A 26868-nucleotide genomic window follows, 5' to 3' on the forward strand; every position below is an offset into this window, starting at 1 on the left:
CACAGTCATCAAGACAGTATGGTACTGGCACAAAGGCAGAAATATAGATCAATGGAACAAAATAGAAAGCCCAGAGATTAATCCACGTACCTATGGACACCTTACCTTCGACAAAGGAGGCAAGAATATACAATGGAAAAAAGACAACCTCATTAACAAGTGGTGCTGGGAAAACTGGTCAACCATTTGTAAATGAATGAAACTAGAACACTTTCTAACACCATACACAAAAATAAACTCAAAATGGATTAAAGATCTAAATGTAAGACCAGAAACTATAAAACTAGAGGAGAACATAGGCAAAACACTCTATGACATAAATCACAGCAGGATCCTCTATGACCCACCTCCCAGAATATTGGAAATAAAAGCAAAAATAAACAAATGGGACCTAGTTAAACTTAAAAGCTTTTGCGCAACAAAGGAAACTATAAGCAAGGTGCAAAGACAGCCTTCAGAATGGGAGAAAATAATAGCAAACGAAGCAACAGATAAAGGATTAATCTCAAAAATATACAAGCAACTCCTGCAACTCAATTCCAGAAAAATAAACGACCCAATCAAAAAATGGACCAAAGAACTAAACAGACGTTTCTCTAAAGAAGAAATACAGATAACTAACAAACACATGAAAAGATGATCAACGTCACTTATTATCAGAGAAATGCAAATCAAAGCCACAATGAGGTACCATTATACGCCAGTCAGGATGGCTGCTATCCAAAAGTCTACAAGCAATAAATGCTGGAGAGGGTGTGGAGAAAAGGGAACCCTCTTACACTGTTGGTGGGAATGCAAACTAGTACAGCCGCTATGGAGAACAGTGTGGAGATTTCTTAAAAAACGAAACAGAACTGCCATATGACCCAGCAATCCCACTTCTGGGCATACACACTGAGGAAACCAGATCTGAAAGAGACACGTGTACCCCAATGTTCATCACAGCACTGTTTATAATAGCCAGGACATGGAAGCAACCTAGATGCCCATCAGCAGACGAATGGATAAGAAAGCTGTGGTACATATACACAATGGAATATTACTCAGCCATTAAAAAGAATACATTTGAATCAGTTCTAATGAGATCGATGAAACTGGAGCCCATTATACAGAGTGAAGTAAGCCAGAAAGATAAACACCAATACAGTATACTAACACATATATATGGAATTTTAAAAGATGGTAACCATAACCCTATATGCAAAACAGAAAAAGAGACACAGATGTATAGAACAGACTTTTGGACTCTGTGGGAAAAGGCAAGGGTGGGATGTTTTGAGAGAATAGCATCTAAACATGTATATTATCAAGTGTGAAACAGATCTCCAGCCCAGGTTGGATGCATGAGACAAGTGCTCAGGGCTGGTGCACTGGGGAGACCCAGAGAGGTATGGGATGAGGAGGGAGGTGGGAGGGGGGATCAGGATGGGGAACACATGTAAATCCATGGTTGATTCATGTCAATGTATGGCAAAAACCACTACAATATTGTAAAGTAATTAGCCTTCAACTAATAAAAATAAATGAAAAAAATAAAATAAAAATAAAAACACCATTTTCTACCTAAGACCAACTGTATGCATTTAAGATGGCTGATGAGGCTGCACTGAGAGGCTGTGGGAAGCGACTGAGTTGGAATAAAAACTGAAACCAAGATTTTCACATGATCAACAACACTCTCAACCAAATGACTAAATGAGTTAAACTTCACCCCGTTTTTTTTTTTTTAATGATGTGTAATAGCATGGCTTTATTTTGAAAGAGAAACAATTACTTTCTCTGAATCCCTACTATTTATTCTTATTTAAGCCTCAGTATATAATCAATGCACTTCTAACAGTAACAAGAAAGAAAAATCATAACAATTCTCATTAACCTTTTATTTTTAACTTAGTTTTACAGTAAAGAAACAGAAAAGTATTATCATTAAAAAAATACCATAGCTGTCAATCTTAAATGTTAAATGAGATTTTAAACAAAGCAGTAACACTACGTCCTGTAATTACATTTTTACTTGTATATACAAGAACAGTGTGCAAAGCGCTTTTCAAACTATAAAATAAGACTTTGGAATAGGATACAAATGATTATCCCTAGGATTTAGTTACCTCCAACTGCTTGTCACGAATCACAACTGCTTACATTCTTACTCTGCATCTTATTTCCTTATATACTAAGAGAAAAGCCACTATTTTCTGATACCAGATAGAGGGCTAATTTTTTAGAATAATTCCAGATCCACAGGTTTAAATTTTATTGTTACATATAATTCAGTTACTGGCTTCATGTTTTTCCCCTAAATAAATAGAGGACAGCTTTTTAAAAGCAAATATCAGTAGATCCATTTAGATAGACACATTTTAATCAAGATGGGATTAAAAAATTTAAAAAAAACACCAAGTTACATGTAAGAAAAAATCAAGGGAAAAACAGTCTTCAGAAAAGCAAATCATATTCTTTTTTCTTCAGGTAAACAAAGAACCACCCTCTATACTAGGGACAGATTTCTTTCTCTCTTATCAAAAACACTCTGAACACATGATGCTAAAGCCAACATCACACATACCAAGAATATTTAAAAATCATTTTATACTAAGCCTTTGAATCAGAGAAATCTTGGAAGTATAAGTAAGGTACATCTACATGAGCAGGGAGTTTCAAAAGGTATATAGGAAGGATAATTCCAAAGAAAGCCTTCAAGAATCTAAATTACAGTCTTCTTCTTAGTCTATAGGTGGGGAGTGCGGGAGAGACACTTAAATTTACATTAGTTGGGTGTGTCTTATTCAAATGGAAGCAAACAGCCTGCTAGCTTGCAAATCCCTCCAACACCCCTTGAGAAATAGGTACGTCTCCAATATTATACCCGGAAGAAAAACTGAGGCACTAAGAGGTTAAGAGTCCAGTCTGTGTGGTTTATACCAGTTGCAGAAAAGTGATTTTTCATGTTTCCTTTTGACCTTTGTAAAAACAGTATAAATAAGTTTTCATTTTATATTTCAAAGCACCCTATAAAGCAGAAACAAGATGTTCTCAGTTAAAGGAAAATGATTAGAAAGAAATCCATGTATATATAACTGAATACAAATCTTATTAATGATCTGCAGGCTCAGAACACACTGACAAACCTACTTTAAGCCCACTCTTCATCATTTCCATTAGCCGGTTAGGTCTATTCTGTGAATCATTTGTAAAAACGAAGCCTAGTACACAGGGCTCTGCTTTGTCATGATAATGCCTGAACACTGAAGTCAGAGCAGTGCATGCCCAAGTGGGATCTTGAGCAGCCCACAGAGTGGATGTGGAGAAGATTCTTCCAGTCTCTTTCTACTAAATTGCATGGTGGTTCAGTAACTTAGAAAGACAGTTGATTTATCAGCTGAAATTCACTCCTGGTTTGCATACTTTCTCATATTTAATTTAGAAAGTTAAAAATACCCAGTTATAAATCTGTTACCATCATCACAACTATACCTGGGAAAAGCAGCTTATGATTCTCTACGGGCGATAATCAGGTAAACATGTTACCAAACAGTAATTAATAATTTAATGTCCTTTGAAGTCAAGGGTAGGGGAAATCTATGCTACTTATCACCTAGTTGAGATTGATTATTCAAGTATCAGCAATATTAGTCCTTAAAATGTTTATCATTTGTGTAGTGCAAAATATATATATGTATATATGTACACAAACCAAACTATTGGACAACAAAAATGTAATCATCACAAACTAGGATTTTCGTGTGTGCTCCACAATCAGTATCATCCCGAGGTTATCCAGGGCCAGTAGACTTCTTCAACAAAACGTCATTTTCTTTAGTTCAGTTTTCTTTGAAAAGAGGAAAATAAACAAGGTCCTATGAGTATAAATGCAACCTGAATATGAGACACCATACCAAAGAATTTGCAGAATGGTAACATAATTATAATACTCAAATTCAAAATAAGACCATGAAATTACAAATGATTCTTATGCAGTTACTTCATGTCACTTAGAGCTCGATAGGAAAGATCCAGCTGCAAGTGATAACATTACCAAGTTATAGTTTCCAACAAACAATTTAAATACATCTTCCCTGGGAGAGAGGTTCAAGAGGGAGGAGACACAGGCATACCTATGGCTGATTCGTGTTGATATTTGGCAGAAATCAACACAGTATTGGAAAGCAATTATACTTCAATTAAAAATAACTAAATTTAATAAATAAATGTACATTCCTCCTCTTATGGCTTCTGGAATCTCATCTAATTGGCTACTCCACAGTTCAGATTTTTGCAAATTATTTCATAATTTTATCAAAATGGAAAAGTTCTGAAACAAAAAACTTCCTAAAACAAAAAAAGTTTGCTAGATGCACAACCTGAACTGTTCATTTAATCAACACATATTATGTATCTGTTACTCTCCAAGCACTGTGCCAGTGACTGAGGATCAGCCATCCATGAGGCAGGCTCTCAGCCCTCAAAAAGTGCTGTTTAATTGATGGGATGGTGTGGAAAGGACATGTGAACCAACAACTCAGATACGTATAATGTGACAGTTTTACTAATAGCAGGGTCAGTTACCAGGGAAGGATAAACTTGTGAGCACAAGACACAACAATCACATGTGATCTGAATTCTGGGAAAGGACCCATAGCTGTAAAACTTCTAAACGCTCCTCAGCATTGCAGAGGCCAAAATGCCTGAAACTCTCATTACAAATTGATTCCTCTCCTCTGTAGAAGGGCTTCCCTCCTTCACATGGCAAAGAATCTGCCTGCAATTCAAGAGACCCAGGTTCAATCCCTGGGTCGGGAAGATCCCCTGAAGAAGGAAATGGCTACCCACTTCAGCAGCCTAGGCTGGAGATTCCAATGGACAGAGAAGCCTGGCAGGTTATAGTCCATGGGGTTGCAAGTTGGACATGGCTTGGTGACTACACCACCACCTCTGTAGAAATAATCTTAAGCAACACCTTGGCAGGGATGACCTTGTACATAACTGGACATTCTTCATCCTCTGCAGAAATCTTATGTACACCTGTGTGTGAAATTTTAAATAATCAGATGGATTTTCACATAACAGGAGGAGATTACTCATGACATGAAGGGAAAAAAACCTCTGGAGGGGGAGAATCGTGGGTGGTTGTAAAGACTGCCTGAGTGAGGTGTTAGCAGAAATGCTGACAGGTAGGTAGGTGCCTGAACTCATGTGATGCAGATTGCCATACAAGGTCCTCTATAGATTTACCAAAAAGCACATGACTTGATCTATGAAACCCCCAATCTTCAACTGTAATAGGGTAATAGACATAAGTCACTATTACTATCTTCAGAATTTGGGGATTTTTCTTCAGGCACTTATGAACTGTGTCTCCTTTTATAAAAAATTAACTTGCATAATGGAGGGTATAGCAGGATAAGAGAAGTTACAGAAAACAACAGAAAAGAAAACAGGAATAGCATCCTGCCTTCCGCCAGCCCACTGAACTCTGCTCTGTCAGGAATGCTGAGATGATTTCTGTGCCCCAGAAACCTAGGCCTGACTTTTTTTAAACATTTATTTATTTTTAATTAATTAAAAACATGCTTCCCTTCAAAGTACAGGCTATCACAATTAAGCTAATATCACAATAAAGTGAGACATGCAAATTTTCTGGTTTCCCAGTGCATAGTTTATACTCTACTGTAGTCTATTAAGTGTGCAATACCATTATGTCTAAAAAAACCTGTACATTCCTTCAATTAAAAATTGTTCAGTCAGTAAGTCATGTCTCACTCTGCAATCACACAGTCTGCAGTACACCAGGCCTCCCTGTCCTTCACTATCTCCCGGAGTTTCCTCAAACCCATGTCCACTGAGTCAGTGATGCCATTCAACCATCTCATCCTCTGTCATCCCCTTCTCCTCCTGCCCTCAATATTTACCAGCATCAGGGTCTATTCCAATGAGTCAGTTTTTCACATCAGGTGGCCAAAGTATTGGAGCTTCAGCATCAGTTCTTCCAGTGAATATTCAGGGTTGATTTCCTTTAGGATTAACTGATATGATATCTTTGCTGTCCAGGGACTTGCTAAGAGTCTTCTCCAGCACCACAAGTCAAAAGCATCAATTCTTTGGCACTCAGTCTTCTTTATGGTCCAACTCTTAAATCCATACATGACTACTGGAGAAACCATAGCTCTGACTATTGGACCTTTGTTGGCAAAGTGATCTCTGCTTTTTAATATGCTGTCTAGGTTTGCCATAGCTTTTCTTCCAAAAATGCTTTATTGCTAAAAAATGCTAACCATCATCTGAACCTTCGACAAAGTCATAGGAATAACATCAAACATCACTAATCACAGATCACCATAACAGATTAAAAAAATAATGAAAAAGCCTGAGATATTTCAAGAATTACCAAAATAAGACCAAGAGACATGAAGTGAACAGATGCTGGGGAAATGGTGCTGATAGGCTTACAACAGAGGTGTCACAAAACTTCAGAGTTTAAAAACTAGAATATGTGCAAAGTGCAAAAAAAAATGAGACCAGGTCTGCTTGTAACATTTTAAGACTAGTCTTGTGGACTTAAATAAAGGTTTGTTTTCAGGGACTTCCCTGGCGATCCTGTAGTTAGGGTTCAGCACTTTAACTAACGTGGCCTGGGTTCAAGCCCTGGTCAGGGAACTAAGATCCCACAAACCATGTGGCTTGGTCAAAAAAGAAAGGCCTGCTATCAGTACTTAAGACTTAAGTCATGGACAATTCTAATAGCAGAATGACCAGGTTAGGTATCTGAGGGAATATGGTACCACAGGAGCTACCATTTTAGGAGGCTGGCTGTTCAGGGCCTAATTTTGAACAGGGCTGCAGATGTTACTCTTCATACCATGCAGAAAGAATGTCTTTCAGATACCCTGCAGAGTGATATAGGATCTCATTTACTTTTACAATTTTCTAACGTAAGCTATTATATATAGAATGGATAAACACCAAGGTCCTGCTGTATAAAACAGAGAACTATTTTCAATATCCTATGATAAAACATAATGGAAAATAATATAAAATATATATATGTATAATTGAATCACTTTGCTATATAGCAGAATTAACACTAAATCAACTATTAAAAATGTACATTCTTCTATACTTGGAGGAAAAAAATCAAGCAGTGGACCTTAAGTATTACTTTTCATGTAAAAAAAATTTTTTTTTAAAGCTTAACACAAGTAGATAAGCAGTTACTTTAAAGTGTATAGGATTATCTCAGTGTGTACTTGCGTCCAGATATATATACATTAAATAAAATTAAAGCCTATCCATGTCACATGGTACTTCAGCTGCTCTACCAAGAGTGGACATTTAGCCATGTATTCAGCACATATTTACTGAAAGCCACATACATGCCAGATACTGTGCCAGAGCTTGATATACAGAATGGGCCATCTCCTGGCCACACTTTTCCCATCCTAAGAAGATTTTTAGATCTCTGTCTTCATCGCTAACACAGACCTGTCTCTTCCAAACCATGCACAATGTTCTCTAATCTTCTTTCCTATCAGACTAAAAACCTGTTAAACACTGCCAGGCTTCCCTGTCCATCACCAACTCCCGGAGTTGACTCAAACTCATGTCCATCGAGTCGGTGATGCCATCCAACCATCTCATCCCTCTGTCATCCCCTTCCCCTCCTGCCTTCAATCTCTCCCAGCATCAGGGTCTTTTCAAATGAGTCAGTTTTTCACATCAGGTGCCCAAAGTATTTGAGTTTCAGCTTCAGCATCAGTCCTTCCAATCAATATTCAGGACTGATTTCCTTTAGGATGGACTGGTTGGATCTCCTTGCAGTCCAAGGGACTCTCAAGTCTTCTCCAATGCCACAGTTCAAAAGCATCCATTCTTAGCACTCAGCTTTCTTTATAGTCCAACCCTCACATCCATACATGACTACTTGAAAAACCATCACTTTGACGAGATGGACCATTGTTGGCAAAGTAATGTTCTGCTTTTTAATATGCTAGGTTGATCTAACTTTTTCTTCCAAGGATCAAGCGTCTTTTAATTTCATGGCTGCAGTCACCATCTGCAGTGATTTTGGAGCCCCCCAAAATAAAGTCTGTCACTGTTTCCCAATCTATTTGCCATGAAGTGATGGGACCAGATGCCATAATCTTAGTTTTCTGAATGTTGAGTTTGAAGTCAACATTTTCACTCTCTTTCACTTTCATCAAGAGGCTCTTTAGTTCTTCTTTGCTTTCTGCCATAAGGGTGGTATCGTCTGCATATCTGAGATTACTGAAATTTCTCCTGGAAGTCTTGATTCCTGCTTGTGCTTCATCCACCCCAGCATTTTTCATGACGTACTTTACATATAAGTTAAATAAGCAGGGTGACAATATACTGCCTTGATGTACTCCTTTCCCAATTTGGAACCAGTCTGTTGTTCCATGTCCAGTTCTAATTGTTGCTTCTAGACCTGTATACAGATTTCTCAGGAGGCAGGTCAGGTGGTCTGGTATCCCCATCTCTTTAAGAATTATCCACAGTTTTTTGTGATCCACACAGTCAAAGGCTTTGGTGCAGTCAATAAAGCAGTAGATGTTTTTCTGGATCTCTCATTTTTTCAGTGATCCAATGGATGTTGGCAATTTGATCTCTGGTTCCTCTGTCTTTTCTAAATCCTACTTGAACATCTGGAAGTTCACGGTTCATGTACTGTTGAAGCTTGGCTTGGAGAGTTTTGAGCATTACTTTACTAGTGTGTGAGATGAGAACAATTGTGCAGTAGTTTGAACATTCTTTGGCATTGCCTTTTTTTAGGATTGGAATGAAAACTGCCAGATTAAAACATACCTTAAGCCCCTCAGACAGCATATTAAAAAGCAGAGACATTACTCTGTCAACAAAAGTCCATCTAGTCAAGGCTGTGGTTTTTCCAGTGGTCATGTATGGATGTGAGAGTTGGACTATAAAGAAAGCTAAGCGCCGAAGAGTGGATGCTTTTGAACTGTGGCATTGGAGAAGACTCCTGAGAGACCCTTAGACTGCAAGGAGATCAAACCAGTCCATTCTAAAGGAGATCAGTCCTGGGTGTTCATTGGAAGCACTGATGCTGAAGCTGAAACTCCAATACTTTGGCCACCTCATGAGAAGAACTGACTCATTTGAAAAGACCCTGATGCTGGGAAAGACAGAGCATGAGGAGAAGGGGACGACAGAGGATGAGATGGTTGGATGGCATCACCGACTCGATGGACTTGAGTTTGAATAAACTCTGGGAGTTGGTGATGAACAGGAAGGCCTGGCGTGCTACGGTTCATGGGGTCGCAAGGAGTCGGACACGACTGAGCGACTGAACTAAACTGAACTGAAAGCCCCTCAAAGCCAAAACTTTATTTCCGAATCAAACATGGCTCCACCTCCAACCGCGGTTGGTTTGTTACACATGTAAGCAAACAATACTTAGAAACACTATCTCATCAAAATGCAGTTGCACAGCACTAAATAATTTACAACTTGGAAGGACGACAACACTCAGGATACACTGAAAACTGGGTACAGATTCAATAATAATATAACAGAAAATTAAAAACAGAGAAAAGTTTTCCCATTCAGAGACATCCGTCAACAACCAGAAGGCATACTTAGAAGGACTATTATATACTTTCACTAGTGAGGAACATTAAGAAATAATAATCATTTTAGAAAAACTGTAATTTTCAGAGACTAAGCAAAGTACAATTTGTTTTTTCAGTTTTTAATAAAAGTGACAAGCTGCTTCAACCTTGAGTGTGAAATAACACTGAGGTAGTAAGCTTTACATTTTTTTCGTCCTGTACCCAGTTTCTCTATTCTCCAGTCCCCAACTTTCAACAAAGGAAAACATGAAAAAGAATTCTTAAATGCATTGCAAAATATATACACACTTTGCATTAGCACCACTGTTGCCAGCTGCTTAAATTCAGCATAACCACCTACTGAAAAACAGTTTGGCTCTTTTTTCCTCCTGCTATCAGGGATGTTAGGATTTAAAATACTGTATAGAACCCAACCATCACACTAGAAACATAAATTGTGTGGAAAAAGAAAGGATTTAAATTACAGTCTATATCTTAACAGCTGAAATAACACATATACAGATGGCTTAGAAAGGGGGTAAATGACACTGAGAAAGCAGCTTAGGCTTCTGAAATCCTACCTAAGTTTCGGTAAGTCAGTAAGGATATTCCAAGAACGTTAATGTACCAGAAAACAGTGAGTTCATTTATAAACATAAATCAAACTGTCATAACATAAGCAGAGAACAAAGAAGACTAAATGAGGTCACGTGCATTTTCAGTTTCTCTACTATGAAGTACTCTCACTAGAGCACTTAAAGAGTAGTGAGCTAAAAAAAAAAAAGAGTAGTGAGGAGCTGTTTACCCCTATGATGTAAGAGAAGGGTAAATATTTGGTTTTTGCTTTTGTTATCATGTGCAGTAATTAGAAACCTGAGTTCTTTGGTAGAGATACAACAGACATACAATTATTTAAATTTGTAGGTTTTTTAAAAAATGTGTTTCTACTGCACATATGTAAGAGAACACTTAAAATATTACCACCAAACACCCTCTCTATTTTCCCCATCAGTTCTGACTTAATGGGAAATAGTGACAAAACAACAAAAACATAATCAGTGAGGTCAAGAATGACCAACATTTGTCCATCTGCCCATCCAGGGAAAGTAATTCAGTTTATGTAGCATCTCAAAAAATTGCTCTAAAGATTTTCTTGAACCAAGAGTTTTGGCCTCACGTTACTCCTCATCTAGACAACCTCAGAGTACTTGCCAACCATTTTATTATTTTCCGTCTTATCTGAATTATTTCCTGGCATCCAATCTGGAATTCTGTTTCTCAAATTAGAATAAGCCCTACTTCTGGAGATAGTCAACCACCAGGGTGAACATTTTCTAAAGTGCCAGTGTCTATATTTCTAAGGTATAGAATGAATGCAGGCATTATTTTTCATCTGTTGTCCTTTAACATTAGCAAAGGGCCCAAAATAAACATCAGATGTTAAGAACATTATTTCTCCATAAGACATAAAACTTATGCCTGTAATCAATCATTTTCTTGTTGCATGAATCAAAAGTGTACAAATTCTTTAAATGCTCTCAAGTGAAAAAATTTTAATCTGACAAGTGTCTAGCAACCCACCAGATATCATTACCAAGGTAGTCGCAGTCTCAGATCAGTACAGGATGTTCAGTATGATGATCTATCTGTAAGATGGACCTGTCTCCCTGACTACTGCTGAAAGCTCTGTCTGCTGTAGAAGAGTCCACATACCGCTTAGAATACATACTGCTTAGAATTATATACCAGTACGGAAACTAGTGATACAAACAGTCTTTTCTGGTGGCTCAGACAGTGAAGAATCCACCTACAATGCAGGAGACCCGGGCTCGATCCCTGGTGCACAAAGATCCCCTGGAGGAGGAAATGGCAACCCACTCCAGTATGCCTGGAGAGTTCCATGGACAGAGGAGCCTGGTGGGCTACAGTCATGGGGTCGCAAAGAGTTGAAAATGACTGAGTGACTAAAACTTTCACTTTTTTCACTTTAGAAATATAAAACTATCATATTACCTTCTCCTTCTTTGGTAATATAAATGCACCAACCACTGGGCAATAAAAGGCCATATGATAGCAAAGGTTAATGCACCAGGAGACATCTCGAAGGGCCACCAAGATGGTCTCTGAGAAAATAAAGTAAGCTGGTCACCAATCTGTTACATGCATAAACTTAAAAACACACCTAGTTCATAATTCTTTAAATATACAACAAATAAAAGATTTCATTCCTCCTAAAGGGAGGGAGATAATTTTAGAGCATAATTCAATAACATAGACTTTCAGGAGTACTTCAGACTTAAAAGACAAACATAGATATATAATTTTTTAAATCTTTTACTTTGTATAGTAGTGTAGCCAATCAACAAACAATGTTGTGATAGTTTCAGGTAAAGAGCAAACAGATTCAGCCATACATATACATGTATACATTCTCCCCCAAACTCCCCTCCCATCCAGACTGCTACATAACACTGAGCAGAGTCCCCTAAGCTATACAGTAGGCCCTTGTTGGTTATCCATTCTAAATACAGCAGTGTGCACATGTCTATCCCAAACTCTCCCTTCCCCCGACCCTTCCCCTGAGGCGACCAGAAGTTTGTTCTCCACGTCTATGATTCTCTTTCTGTTTTAGAACAAATATATTTTAAACCTCAAAGTTCAAAATGATAAATATTATTTTGAAAACTTTAAGAGTATCATATAATCTACATTTAATGTAACCTGTTTGAAACCCTGGCGCTTAAATTTAAGAAAAGAATTTCTTACCGGTGAAGTGGGCTGATTACTGGTCTGTAATGCTGATGATTTTGCCTATAAACACAAACAAACAGTGATTTAGCTTTGACAGAAACAATACAGTACTTTTTTCCTATTTCCTGTCTTTTAAAAAAAGCCTGAAATATTCGTTTATTCTCAATTTTGCAGCTAATTATGATTATTCTGAAACCCACAGTGACCAAATTAAAAGTCCCTTAACGTTGCCAGCCAAATAGTTATCTTTGGCATTTTATGTTTTATAGTAGTTCAAATATAAAATTATCAAAATAAAACCTCAAATTAATGAGCCATTACTTCTTTTTTTGAGCCATTACTTCTTTTACACTCTTTTTAAATTACCTACTCAACATTTCTTAATTCCTTAAATTCCATATAAACTACCAACTTACAAACATTTGAGGAGAGCTACAGCCCTGATCATTAAGAATGTAAAAAATGTAAAGATTATGTGAACAATATCCAAATATTTGTTTTGGAAATTCATGATCAGCTATAGCAAACCATAGTGGAGGTCAAATCATAACTTTTCCTTTCTCTCCACTTAGATGTTCTCATCTTAAAAATAATTTACATTAAAGAATGGGGAAGTTAGTGTATTGCCCCCAGAGCATTTTAAAAAGAGGTTAAGACAGAGGACCATGCTTACTATAAAACGATGACACTTCAATGATGGACTCTAGGACATCAGCTACAGTCTCTGTTAGTGCCTAAAACTGTACTATTCGACTATTCTTATTCTCCTATTCTTCTTCCTACTTCCAACGTGGTACTCCTAATTTTATAGACTGAAAATTCCCTATTACTTTAAGTGGTATGTGGCTTTTGGCACAGTCTTTTCTGAAATAATATTTTCAAAAGTAGAACCTTTTAAAAATCATTAATCTCCACTGATATGTTGTAAATCAGATTTATTTTTTAATGTAACTGCAAATAATTACTGTGCCCCCTACTTGGAATGAGGCTCCATGCTTAAGCAGCCGTAAATAAAATAGTTCCTACAACCATGGTGTTTAATAGTCTAACCAGAAAGAGATATTAAACACACAGTACTGAAAAAATCCCACATTCAACATTGAAAAACCATTTTGTTTTTTTTTTTTGAAAAACCATTTTCTAAATTGTTACTGTGTAGCATTTTGTGCTTCCAGAATCTCTTTCTTAGCAAAACCATTCAAATCAGTGTGTTTGAATATTTTTCTCAGTGTGTTTGAATACACCTCTTGACAAAACATCATCTGAGCCCTGTTCCCTAAAAATAACTTGTCACTTAACTGCTAAAATAAGGTTTGGGTAGTATTTGTGTGGTCCATTTAAATCAGATTAACACAGATTCCAGCTGCACACTGTTTGACAGGATCAACAGCAGATTAAGACAAGACAAATGCAGAAGCCTACCTGTGATGCCGCCAGCATCTCCAGTTTGTGGAGTCTCTGGAGGACGTTCTGCATGTCCTCCTGCAGGCGCATGAGCACAAGAGCAATTTGCTCGTTCAGGCTGCCCCTTGAGCCTCTGTCCGAACCCCAGCGTTCCCCATCACCTCCACTTCCCACTTGACGACCCTTGCTTCCTTCACTCAAATGCTGCATCCTGTGCCCTATTTTAAGAGACCAAAATAAATTATTTTTTGGCTCAGTGGTAAAGAATCCACCTGCCAATGCAAGAGACGCAGGTTCGATCCCTGGGTCAAGAGGATCCCCTGGAACAGGAAACAGCAACCCACTCCAGTATTCTTGCCTGGGAAATTCCATGGACAGAGGGGCCTGGCGGGCTACAGTCCATGGGGTTGCAAAAGAGGGACATGACTTAGCACCTAAACAACAATCATTTTTATAAAAGTAGAAATGATGGGGTTTGGGTTTTGTTTTTTGGTGTGTGTGGTGTTTTTTTTCATTTTCCTCTGTTTCTTTGAGATCTAAATTTCCAAAGTGGAGTGGAAGCAATAAGAAAGTACACAAAATAAACTACTAAAATCAAAGAAGTTGACATAGGTGGAAACTTCTATTTACACTTACTGTTTTTTTGCTAAGGTTTTATAATGTACCTAATAAACTAGTACACGACTCAATGTATATAATATATAAATAACACACATATTTGGGTAATTCTTAAGAATTATTTACTAGTATAATAACAAGATTAAAAATATGAAAACTATTTCTTTTAGAGTACTGAGAGCTACACCAAATAGCCATGTTTTCTTATTTGGTCACTGTAAGCCTCCCAAAGGTTTTTAAGTGATTTTTCTTATAAATTCTATCATACTTACAGACATATAGAAACCTCACTACTATTAACATGTGGTTACCTATCCATCCATTTTTTCCCTACACAAATATTTACAGAATTGGCATTACCCCTTATATGTGATTTTGTGTACTACTTTGTGTGTGTGTACTACTTTTTAAAAGATATTATGAACATTTGTGTGTTCATAACAAATTTTATTTTAAATAATAAAATTGTATTCCAGTTCCAATAACACTGAAATGGCTATGTGAATTCATTAGTAAGACCAAGAAGTAATTTACTCAATTGTTCTCCACTTTTGGATAGCTAAGATGACTCCAAATTTTTGCGATTACAAATAACATTGCAATAAATATTTTTGTATATAAATTCTTGTCCAAATTTCTGTTGATTTCTTTAGATCAGACAAATTCAAAGAAGAATTTCTCGGTGAAAGGATAACAACTCTGTTGTGGTTTTTAATAAATGCTGCCAAGTTATTTTTAAGAAAGACTGAAACTTTTTTTTTTGTTTGTTTGTTTGTTTGGTTTTGGCTGAGCTGCATTGGGAATCCTAGTTTCCTAATCAGGGATCAAACCCACGCCCCCTACACTGGGAATGTAGAGTCCTAACCACTGAACTGCCAGGGAAGTCCAAAAGAGTTTTGTATTGCAGTGTGTAAAAGGTACTACCATGTTACGTTGCCCTTACAGAAATGGGATATCACAAGTTTTACATGTTTGCTAATATAATGTGTAAGTTTTAAACATTATTATGGGGAAATTCCCTGGCAGTCCAAGGGTTAAGACTCCATGCTTCCACTGCAGGGGGCAGGGGTTCAATTCCTGATCAGGAAATAAGGTCCTGTATGCTGCATGGCACGGCCAAAAGACAAAAATTTTAAAAAAGGTGACAGGACACACATTTGGCTACCTTAAAGAAGTGTATAAAAGATATGGGAATAGACATGTTTTCCCCCATATCTTCAAAGAATACAGTGCTATGCCCTGTAGAGTCAAAGGAGAGACCCAAACATAAAGGAAAATGGTCAGATGTTCTGAGGATAACTCTCAACACTCCCTTTGCCAAGGACAGTCCTGGTGCCTCTCCTATCGAGAACCTCCCCATTTCATTAATTCCCTTATAAAGGCAGTGAGAACAAAACACAGTACCACATACCTCTCCCTCTCCTAATGTTAGAGAATTCCTCACTTTCTCCAGCCCGTTTCTCGCGGTGCGGGGCGCCACTGTTACTCCCGCCGTCCTCTCCCCCGCGCTTTACTTCACCTTTGCCTTCAACTGCTGCTACCTGCATGTCCCCAGTGCTGCCGTCCCCAGGAAGTACTTGAACATCTTCAGGAAAACCAGAACTTTCCAACGGTTGACTGGGATTACCACCCAAGTAATAGGAAAATGGTCCGTTGTTTGATATAAAGCCGTCTAAAGACTACAAATGGAAAACAGTCACACATCACCAAGTTCTTATGACAAGTGAAAAATTACTGGCTTTATAAAGTGGTTTTTTTTAATGTTATCATAGAAAATATTATTTTTCTAAAAAATGTCAACTCATTTTCTGCCTCCCATCTGCAGGGAAGAAATGGGATGGAGATGACTCATCTATGAGCAAAGAACTGAGATACTTGGCAATGAATTGTTCTCATGAGTCATTCATGCAAGAAACATTTAAATACCTACAGTTAATGTGTTCAAAAAGCACTGTCACAACATTGTAAATCAATTATACCTCAATAAAGTTAAAAATAATGAATTAATGAATTTAAAAATAAAAAATAAAATAAACTGAAAAGAAATTTAGAAGGAACCATGTTAGAATAGGGGTGGAGGACTGGGGGAGATATATAAACAACAAGCATAAATGCAACTGTCAAAACCACCTTAGCTGTTACCAGGAAAAGTTGTCAAAAAGGAAAAATAAAATTCATGTACTTTAATGGTTTTTCCAAAGTTTACTTTCAATACCAAATCTTAATTAACTGAAATTTTAAAAAGTATTTCCATTCAAAATTTCAGTCTAACGTATTAGTCAACGTGAAGAACAGATTTATTTAAGTTATTCAGTCTTCTTGACTGTTAGTCTCAGACATAAGGACTCAATAAGGAATTCACCTTCTGCCTCCCATCCCACCTCTCTCAGAATATTTATAAATGTAAATACATTATAAATTGTAATATTTAAATATTTTGAATAGTCAGAAATTTTATATTATTTTTTAACTCACAAAAAAGCAAAATACAAATGTTTAAACATTTTACAGGTACGTTTTCAAAGTGGTGAAAAGCATACACATCTGTTATAAGCAGAAGTTATGCATGGAATTTGAATATAACACTTTGAAAACTTATCAATTAAAAAAATGTTATTTTTACCTCTTCTTGCCCAAATTGCTCCATGGAATCACAGTAAACTTCACTGTCTGAATCACTTGTCAAATGCTGAATTCCTGAAATATCTTCAACATGATCATCATTTACATCTAAATATAAAAAAAAGTCCAGGTAGAATAGTTATTCTCTAATTGAAGAAAAATGCATTTATTTCATTTTCAAAACTTATTGGCTCCATATTATTTTCATATTGAGACAGAAATATGAAAGTTAATTTACTTTAACTTACCAAAAATTTAAATTCAATCTAATTTTTATGTAAAAAGATTACAAAGTATTTTATCATGGAATTTTTTTACAAAGACACTGTCCAGATCAAGCTTATAAAAACCTAATAACAACAACAACAAAAAAAAACCCTAATAACACATAAGAAAAAAGCTGACTACCTGCCAGGGCCCTAAATCTGGGATGCAGCCATGCATGTTTGGTTGTAATGTTAAGAAATGGTATTTCTTGGTTTCTTGAGTGAATTGCAGCAATGTCAGTAATTCACTGTATACATACTGTATGCTCATCCCTAGAGCCCTAATTTATAAAAAGACTATAACTTACCTTGCTGACTTGAGAACAAAAGTGTCATATAGAGTATGAGTTAAAGAAACATCAGTAATAAAAGCAAAAATTTCCAAGATTTTATTTTAAAATGCCACATAAAAACACAATAAAAAATGTCTCAAGAAAAATATAAAAGCCCTAACCCTAATTCAGTCTTTCAAAGAGATAACCCTTATAATAGTAACAAACCCTAAGATGTTACTCATAAGAGGTATTTTAAAATTCTCAGCTGCTCCTAAATATCTTAAAATTACTAAAAGAGTATTTTATTCATAGGAAAGAAGCTGGAGAAACAAATTTTGATGGGGACAGTACCTTGGTGAACACAGACAACAGTTTTTCCAGTCTGCTCCAAGTTTTCATCTACAGATTTTACTTCCTCAGTGCATCGGCCATTCAGGGAAGGACTGGCATGAATGCTGTTCTGTACACCCTGCACAAAGCTGTCTTTATCATAGCCATTAGTGACAATGATTTCCAAATTCTTATGGCCTGCAGATTTCTTCATCATTTTCTTATCTTTCATGTGAAAAGGGAGAGATTCATAAAAGTTCACTGTAGGAAAACTTCTGTACACTATGTTCTAATATTGGGTAGTCATTTCTCCAGCCTAAGATAATCCTTTTGAAGGGCTTCCTACTTGGATCAGAGAGAAGGGTGCTCCTTGAAAATGGGTTAATTATATGCTAAGAGCTCACCCAAACTTGTTGGTTTCAAAACTGCTTCGGTTGCATGTGAATCTCCTCAAATCCCTTTCAAGAGTTACTCTCTCAAGGTCCTTTCACTCTCTCAGGCATAGGCAAATTGTTTTGAGACCAGGGCAAACTAAGAGGTCTACATAGCCAATAAAAAGAGCCTTCAAAGAAGGTATTACTTGTCAGACTTTATTGGAAAGTGAAGGCAAAACTAAGCTGTATGGTTTGTTTTAGTGTCTTTCTGCCCCCCCTTTCTAAAACAATCCCCCGAAGAATCACTGGTACTCTTACTCACAAGGCCCCCCCCAATGCAATACCCCATGATTCCAACATTCCCTGTTCATCAGAATCTCTGCCTGTATCCTATTCCCTGGAACCCATGCTGTTCTTGACACGATATTGAGGGTTGAACTGTCTCATCTCCTTGGTAACAATATGCATATTTATAAACGGGATACATTTCTAATGCAGCGTTTCAGGCACTGCTTTTACAGGAGTGGCCTCTCCTCGTCAGCCTTCAGGGAACATCAGCCCATCTATGCTTAAGGCTGGCTGTCCCTGACCTCTGTAGTGGAGCATCTTGGTCCACAACAAACCTGGTTAGAGGTCACGAGTCCAGGCCCTCCACGCACCCTGATCACACACAATACCAAGTTAGTCCACACCGCTCCACAGCCTTTCATCTTAATGCAAAGTGATCAGCCCATCGCTCAAAGATTACCGCTATCACGTTGTTCTGGTCCTTTCGTGTCTTCTTGGGCCTCTTCTTCCTCAGATTCAGCTCCACTATCACTGCTTTCAGCTTTACCATTAACAGTTTTGGCATTTGGAGTAGAAGCTAGAACATTACCAAGATCTAAAATACAAAATGACCATTTCAACTTTATGCTGTAACACGCAATCATGTTATAATTTACAAATAATACCTTGTGTAACTCACAAATAATAAAATAATATTGAAGTAAAAAGTTAGAATGTTAAAAAAAGTTAGAATGTTAATATATAATTAACAGTATTATTTTCAACTATAAATATATGTACATTACATTAATTCCTCCAGTTATCTGTTCACAACAAAATGGTAACACTATCTTAAATTCTTTCTAAACAAGGCAGAGGATAAATTATTTTAACACTGATCAAAATGTAAAGGTAAGAAATGAATGATATTTATACACAGTAAATGAAGACAGTTGTTACATATATTAGCATGCTGAAAATATAAACACCTTTGGCCCTGAAAGCACTCATGAATATTATGGCTGGACTGCATTAAAATGTTTTTTATCCTTTTATTACCTTTAGGACTTCAGGTGCACAAACTACATTACTATGTCTTTACACAGTAAATGTAAAGTTAATCTTCTTTGTTTTAAGCATGAGTTTAAAAAAAGAAAAAGCATTAGTTAATACGATCAGTCACTTAAAAGGAGCAAATTGTCCTATTACCCAAAGTCATACCTTGAAAGTAAATACCATCAAAGGTTCTCAAACATTTTCATGGATAGGAATCACCTGAGATCTAGTTAAAATGCAGGTTCTGAATCGGTAAATCTGGGGTAATCTAAGATTCTGGATTTCCATAAAGCTCCATGTGATGCCAATGCTGATGGTTACTGGACCATATTCTGAGACACTGGGGATTATATTTCCATAACTCTGAGATATTGAAAGAATCCTAAGTGGCTCTTGGCCAAAAACAATGGCATTCCTCCACAAACATCTGGGCTTTATTTTCAATTATACAGGTCCATTCTGGATGCTTCCACGCATCTCAAATAACCTATTAAATCTCCATTCATTTTTAACAGTCAGGCTTATAGCCTTATTTAAATCTCCCTCATCAGTAGCAGTAACAAGTAAAACTTCAACTCTATAGTCAACATTGAGCTCTGTTCCCTCTCAGAGAATCATGATGATACCACAGCTTTTGAATCTCCCTTACTCTTCCCCTGACAACCAGAAAAAAATAAATAAAAACTGACAATAAGTAAAATACAGAAACACCCACCACTCACAGAGACCTTCAACAAAGAAAGCAACAGGGAACCGCCTAACCCCTGTCATCAAATGGATGTTAGCGAAACACCAGACAGTAACAAAAGCAGCCCCGTACCACCTCTGTGATGAGAGCTGCAGAAAGCATGAAGAATTATTAATAAGAGCTACTCAACATCCAAAAATCAACATAGTACACCATAGTAGCCGACTAAAGGACAAAACCCACATGATTATCACAATGGATGCAGAAAAGGCACTTGACAAAACTCAACACTCAACAATATAATACTGAAGAAATTGAAAATATAAGAGAAATTTCTCAGTATGATAAAGGGCATTTATGAAAACTTAAAACTAGAATCATACTTTATGTTAAAAGACTGAATGCTTTGTTTCTAAAACAAGGAAGAAGACAAAGATGTACTGTAAGTTCTACCTGGGGCTATCAGGCAAGAAAAATAAATAAAAGCCATCCAGATTGGAAAGGAAGAAGTAAAATGACCTCTGTTTGCAAATGACATGCTCTTATACACAGAAAATGCTAAGTAATCTACTAAAAAAATCTATTAGAAATAATAAATGGAAAAAAAAAGAAATAATAAATGGTTCAGTAAGGTTGTAAGATACAAGATCAATACACAAAAATCAATGTATTTCTACAAACTACCAATAAACAATCCAAAAATGAAATTAGAAGTCAATTTGCAATAGCTGCAAAAAGAATAAAATAATTAGCCACACATTTGACAAAAGACAGTGTAAGGACTACACACTGCAAATGATACTACATTGTTGAAAGAAATTAAAGAAGATCTAAAGAAATGGATTGGAAGGTAATATTATTGAGCTGACAATACTCCCCAAAATGATCTATAATTCATTATAATCCCTAACAAAATCTCGGCTAGGCATTTTTATAAAAATTGACACGCTGATTCTGAAATGCACAGGGAATGCAGAGAATCAAGAACCAACAAAACAATTTTGAAAAAGAACTAAGTTGGAAAGCTCATATTTCCTGATTTCAAAACTTACTACGTACATTCTGAAAAAGCCCATGTGACACAGATAATCTGTTCTACTTGGCCTACTTTTAATAAGAACAAAAAGAACTACTTCTAATAAGATTCTTTGTTTAAAAAAAAAAACAAAAAATTCAAGATTACAAACTGTCTTGCAATTTGGCAGTATCTTACAAAAGTGGAAACACCATCAAACACTCATAAACTGTGATTTAGCAATTACATTTCTAATATAATTTATTACTTGTATAGCTCCAAATGTAAAATTACATTTGTACATGGTTACTTTCAACAGCAGGCTTTGAAAATCAGAAGAGGAAACAATCTAAACTCCTTTAGAGTATCACAGGTTAAATAAATTATGGTGTAGGTCCACATCCCTCACAATCCTTGGATCTAGATACGATTTGAAATCCAGAGTTTTCTAACTTTGCAAAGGTCATATACTGTATATAACATGTATTATACAACACCTTCAATAGAATCTAAGGCAGCTCTCACTAAAAAATTTAAAAAAATAATATTTTTACAGCAAAACACAGTAATAGGCAAAATTAGAATAAAAACTTAAAATAGTCTCAAGACATTTCAGATCAAGGTTTGCTCCTCCTACACATAGTAGGACACGTTTTTCTGCCAAATGGGTTACCAAAAAAGCTTTATCAAGCCTTTCGAAATTTTTAATTATAGCTAAGGGATTGTGGATCTGAGACTTCATTATCTGAAACTTCATTAGTTTTTTCAACATTTGCCTCTGGCTATAGGCTGGACACAGCCAAAGCAGGTCCAGAATTATTTCCTTCTGCATCCTAGAAACATACTTCAGAGAAAGAAAACATTGATAGTCTTTTCTGACTTCTGACTTGAGTAAGTATGAAATATAAAGAAGGTGATTTGTTAATATTTGACCCCTCGAGTAGACAAATCAGATACAGAGGGTGTGGTACTGAGTCATACACAGTAAAAATCACCGTCAGTTATGATGGCAGACACAATCTGCAGGCCTTATGACAGGACAGGAAGATTACTGTTTCCATCAATTAGTAAAAGATGGAATGGGATGCCAGGGAAAAAGAAAGTAAGGATGGCCAAGCTGATTTTTATTTAAAACATATATGATTGTCATTTAAAATGACTCTTACTGGCTCATTTCACTCGGCTTTCTAAAACAATTTGAAGAGCAAATGTTGACAGTTAATACCAGCAATTCTGCAGATTTTTCAGCTCCTGCTAGTACATAAAAGATAAGTCTTTCAATTCTTTACTGAGAACATGAAAACACAATTCTAAAAAAAAGAAGACAAGTGAGGTGAATTCAATGACGTCTTGTTTTAAACACTCTAAACCTCTAGCTACACTAAAGTTAGACCATACTATAAACATAATCACTTAAAATTAGCTAGCAAGTCATTTCAGCCATAGCACTGCTAATGCAATTCATAAAGCAAATGGAAAATATAAAATATGAATCATAAAGACAAAACCATGAATTCTGTTACAATTCTGTACACAAATGAACCATCTGTCATATTTTAATAACTCAGGGTTAAAAATTAGGGTTTATAATATTTTGGAACTTGGTGCAATGTATTTGCTTAGAAAAAAACTCTTGAGTGAAAAGCTTGTTAAGTTATATAAATTTGTGCAGAATTCTTCTGACATATAAATTTTGAACAAAATTTTCACATGGATTTCATTTATTCCTACCTTCTAAGCATTTAGAGATTTTCTCCAGTCGGACTGGCATGTCAAAGTGAAAAAAAATTAGACATATAAATGTTAATACACACATAATATATCAATTGCTCAATGAAAAACTAGGTAAAAGAGTCCAACCTGAGGTTAAATCAGAACTTCTGCCACTTTTCTTGTCTTCTACAATTTCATAAAATGGACCAATGACATGTAGCAATTCTTCAACTTTTTCAGTCATTGGCATAGTTTCGAGAATCTGTAATGAAATGAAACAAATCTTGTGAAAACCAACTATTAATGTGATCCACACTGTGACCAAATAATATATTTATAATTTACTTACTGATAAACTTTGAGAAGTTCCTTTACAGACTCCTCAAAGTATCTATGTTAATTACATATTAATGTATATACACTACCCTAGAAAAATTTCAGGCTAAGATTTAAAAGTGTTCTCATTTTGAAAACTACTTTACATAAGCTTTGTGCAAAATTTTACATGATAACCTATATATTGTGCATTAAACACTAAAGGCACTAATGTAAAATAAAATAGAAAACTGTGGGACTACAGTAAAATTCTTGTGTTTGGTATTTAAAAAGGTTCTTAAGGAAGGCAGGAAATGGTAACCACTTTCAGACATCTTCATAACTATGGGCCAATTCAGAATCATCAGAGTTAAAAGGCAAGGTAAATTAAATGAAAAAGCATTCAAATAAACAGTCATCAGCTGGTGACTGGCAAATTATTTCTATATGTGGAATTTTTTAAATTTATTTTTAATTGGAGGATAATTGCTTTAAAATATTGTTGGTTTCTGCCATACATCAACATGAATCAGCCATAGATATACATATGTCCCCTCTCTCTTAAATCGCCCTCCCACCTCCTACCTATATATGGAATATATTACAAATATTAAAAAGTCTAAGATTAGTTCTGTGTGTGCTGATTGGGAAAATATCTATAATTTTTTTTTACAAGCAGACAGCTAGTTGCTGCACAGTATGTTCAATATGATACCACTATTGGTTTTCTTCCCATTTTTAAACAGGATATATATATGTACATATATATATATGTCTTTTCTGTATCAATCTGCAAAATATAATTAAAAGTAATTACCACTAAAGAATTAAAATGGAGAGAATGAGGAAAGATTATAACAAAATTTAAGGTAAAAAAAAAAAAAAAAAGAATGGTATCAAACCAAAGCTGTAGATTATCTTTCTTTCTGCTTTTGAAAGGCTCCTTTGTTGTGCTACTGATACAGTTAACAACCAAAAGAACTAAGCTCTGACCTCTGTTACAGATAAACAAAGTCCACCAAATAAAACTGTGAAAATGTAAGAAAATGCACAACTCTGAGCAGTGTAGAAGAGATTAAACCAAAGCAAATCAGTCTGAATCTACCAAATAAAGAATATTACTAAGAGATTAATACTGTCAAAGGACCTGGCAAAAACGATTCCTTTTTACAGATTTTCTCATAAAGAAAGGTTATTTTACATTATCAGACAGATCTAGATTTCACAACTTCTAATTTATTGCAAATACAAATATGGTCCTTTATAAAAAGGCATTAAGATCATCTTTAAAATGACAATTTAAAATGATTTCTTCATTAAATTGTTTCTGGAAGAGCTAATTAATAAAGAATGCCCTCCTTACTAGTTACCAGACAAACTAAAAGCATCTTTATCTTATTCTCCTTCTGAAGAATTTTCGCATTCACAGTAAAAAGCTTGTTAGTGAGAAATCTACTGATAGGAACATCTCAATTTATAAGTCAACACTTACATGGGAACACTGTTGGGCAGTTTTATTACCTATTTCTTATTAAAAGTTTCAAAGCAGAAATGTTTTAAAGACAGTCCAGGTAAGTCCCAGACTTCCGAGAAAGGAAAATCAATATTTTAAAAGGTTCCTATTCATATACTTTCTGCAGAAGTCAACTATAGAGAAAAATAGGAAAGATGAAAAAAAAGAAAACAAAATACCATGTCACCATGATGTGATCTACCTTCAAGAAAAAACTGCACCTTAAGATGAACTTTGATATAATGCCCTGATAAAGTCAATAATCTAGATTCTATATTCTAATGTAATACAATCTCCTTGTTCCTTAAAACAGAGCAGTTAGGCTGATATAAAAATTAAGGTGGCCCTGAAAAGTTTTATTTTCTATTATGAATTATTTTCCTTACCTTTTTCATTTCTTCAACATAAGCAATCATGGCTTCCTCTTTGGTCATATCACCCAAAGAACTCCATGCATCCCTAGAAATGAAGATATCCAAATAACAACAGAAAGACACCTAATTTCAATTGCTTAGAATGCAATTTACAGTTACTGCTATAGGGTCATTAAAATAGGCTTTACTTAAAGTTACTAATATAAACATTAACATGTTTCCAAAGGATCTCTTTAAATGCACCAAACTTGAAGAAAAATATCACTGAGTACAATGGCAAATTGAGTAGTATCTAAAACTAAGAAGTATAAAAAATATATATATATATAATAGATTACAGAGGCCACATTATACAGACTACAGGCCACAGACACTATACACTGTTCATGACTATTTGCTAAAAACTCTTTGAAGTCTTTATCATTATAAAGAACACTGACAAAAATGAACATTTTAGAAAATTTTACAAGCATTGTCACAGTCATGTTTCAAATGAACAGAAGTTTTGGTTAATTTAAATAAGAGTCTAACTTAGATACTTGAAAAATGGAAAAGTTTTCTTACTTCTAAAAAAACTGAAAATGTGAGAGACAAGAAAAATTTAAAGCGATGATGAGAAGAGCCTTTTGAAATTTTTGCCTAAAATGAAAAACCTCTCTTTTTAGAGATATTTTCCAGAAACAGTTTAACTCCACCAAAGGTCAATTCTGAGGAAAATCATTAATAAATATTCTTCAAACAGTTTAAATACCATATTGCTGTTACCTTTAAGCTAGTATCTTAGGACTTTTCAAAAAGATCTTAGAGGAAAGTACAGGACTAAGAAATCCTCAAAGGAGTTTAAGGACTTCCAGTGCCGGGTGAACTTAGCCATCGAAGCACATGGCTCTTAAAGACTTACTCTGCCAGTCAGCATACTCTGTTCCTGACTTATATGATGTATGGTCATGATATTTTGTTTAAGAACATTAAATGTTGGTCAGTTGGAAACATGGCAGAGGTATTTTGTGATTCTGTTAAATATATTAAAAATCAAATTTCAAGTACAGTGGGCAGAAGTGATAGCTGAGATAAAAAGCCAGAAAAAAAAAAAAAGTAAGCCAGAACCTGAGTCATGCTCCTAGTTACTTATTATCTCAAAGGCTTGAAGCAAACCATGTCACCTGACAAGCCAAAGTCAGTCTTTTTCTTGGCAGGTAAAAGAAGCAGGAGAGTTTGGTTTTTTAAAATGCAGTTTGTGAGACATTCTTGGCATAATAAAAATAAAAAATAAAAAATTACATAAAGGAACAGACTAACTGAAAATGCTTTTTTATCTTTGATACACCCACCTCTTGTGGTTTTATTGTTTTTCTCTCTTCCCCAAGACCTTCCCATTTGTGTGAAATTGTGTTAGAGCACATGGAGGATAAAAATGGATCCAATACTTGGAATACTTTATGCACAGAATAATATACATAGCCACATAAATAACAGTCATATGATAATTATGTTATTAAAAATTATTTCATAGCTTTCTTCATAAAATTACCATTTATATCTTCCAACAGGATCCCAGAAGCCAGGCTTTGACAGTTTACAAGGTCCTTCAGTTGCCTGCTTATAGAAGCTATAGAACTTGAGCATCATTTCATTTGTTGGCTGGAATGAACCTGTTGGAAACATACATTAAGTAAGATCACTTGGAGAATACAACTGATCAT

The 26868-nt window shown here is 35.6% G+C and overlaps 1 protein-coding gene across 3 annotated transcripts in view; it reads right to left on the reverse strand.

Annotated features, from left to right (window-relative positions):
• Window positions 1–2344: 2344 nt before the first annotated feature.
• Window positions 2345–26868, reverse strand: part of ACBD5 (acyl-CoA binding domain containing 5) — a 29466-nt gene continuing 4942 nt past the window's right edge. For 2 of the 3 annotated variants that reach the window (XM_020891460.2, XM_020891457.2), the window contains exons 3-14: window positions 26697–26817; window positions 25178–25250; window positions 23111–23225; window positions 22982–23014; window positions 18973–19107; window positions 17872–18075; window positions 16981–17087; window positions 15769–16036; window positions 13758–13957; window positions 12351–12395; window positions 11598–11707; window positions 2345–3829 (exon numbers count right to left, since the gene is read on the reverse strand). In XM_020891460.2, coding sequence (XP_020747119.2) covers window positions 3817–3829; window positions 11598–11707; window positions 12351–12395; window positions 13758–13957; window positions 15769–16036; window positions 16981–17087; window positions 17872–18075; window positions 18973–19107; window positions 22982–23014; window positions 23111–23225; window positions 25178–25250; window positions 26697–26817 — 1424 coding nt within the window. In that variant the 3' untranslated portion in view covers window positions 2345–3816. The remainder of the gene's footprint in view (window positions 3830–11597; window positions 11708–12350; window positions 12396–13757; window positions 13958–15768; window positions 16037–16980; window positions 17088–17871; window positions 18076–18972; window positions 19108–22981; window positions 23015–23110; window positions 23226–25177; window positions 25251–26696; window positions 26818–26868) is intronic. The other variant, XM_020891458.2, reaches the window with a different exon arrangement.

This window comes from Odocoileus virginianus, chromosome 9, assembly GCF_023699985.2.
Source record: "Odocoileus virginianus isolate 20LAN1187 ecotype Illinois chromosome 9, Ovbor_1.2, whole genome shotgun sequence".
Classification (NCBI taxonomy): domain Eukaryota; kingdom Metazoa; phylum Chordata; class Mammalia; order Artiodactyla; family Cervidae; genus Odocoileus; species Odocoileus virginianus.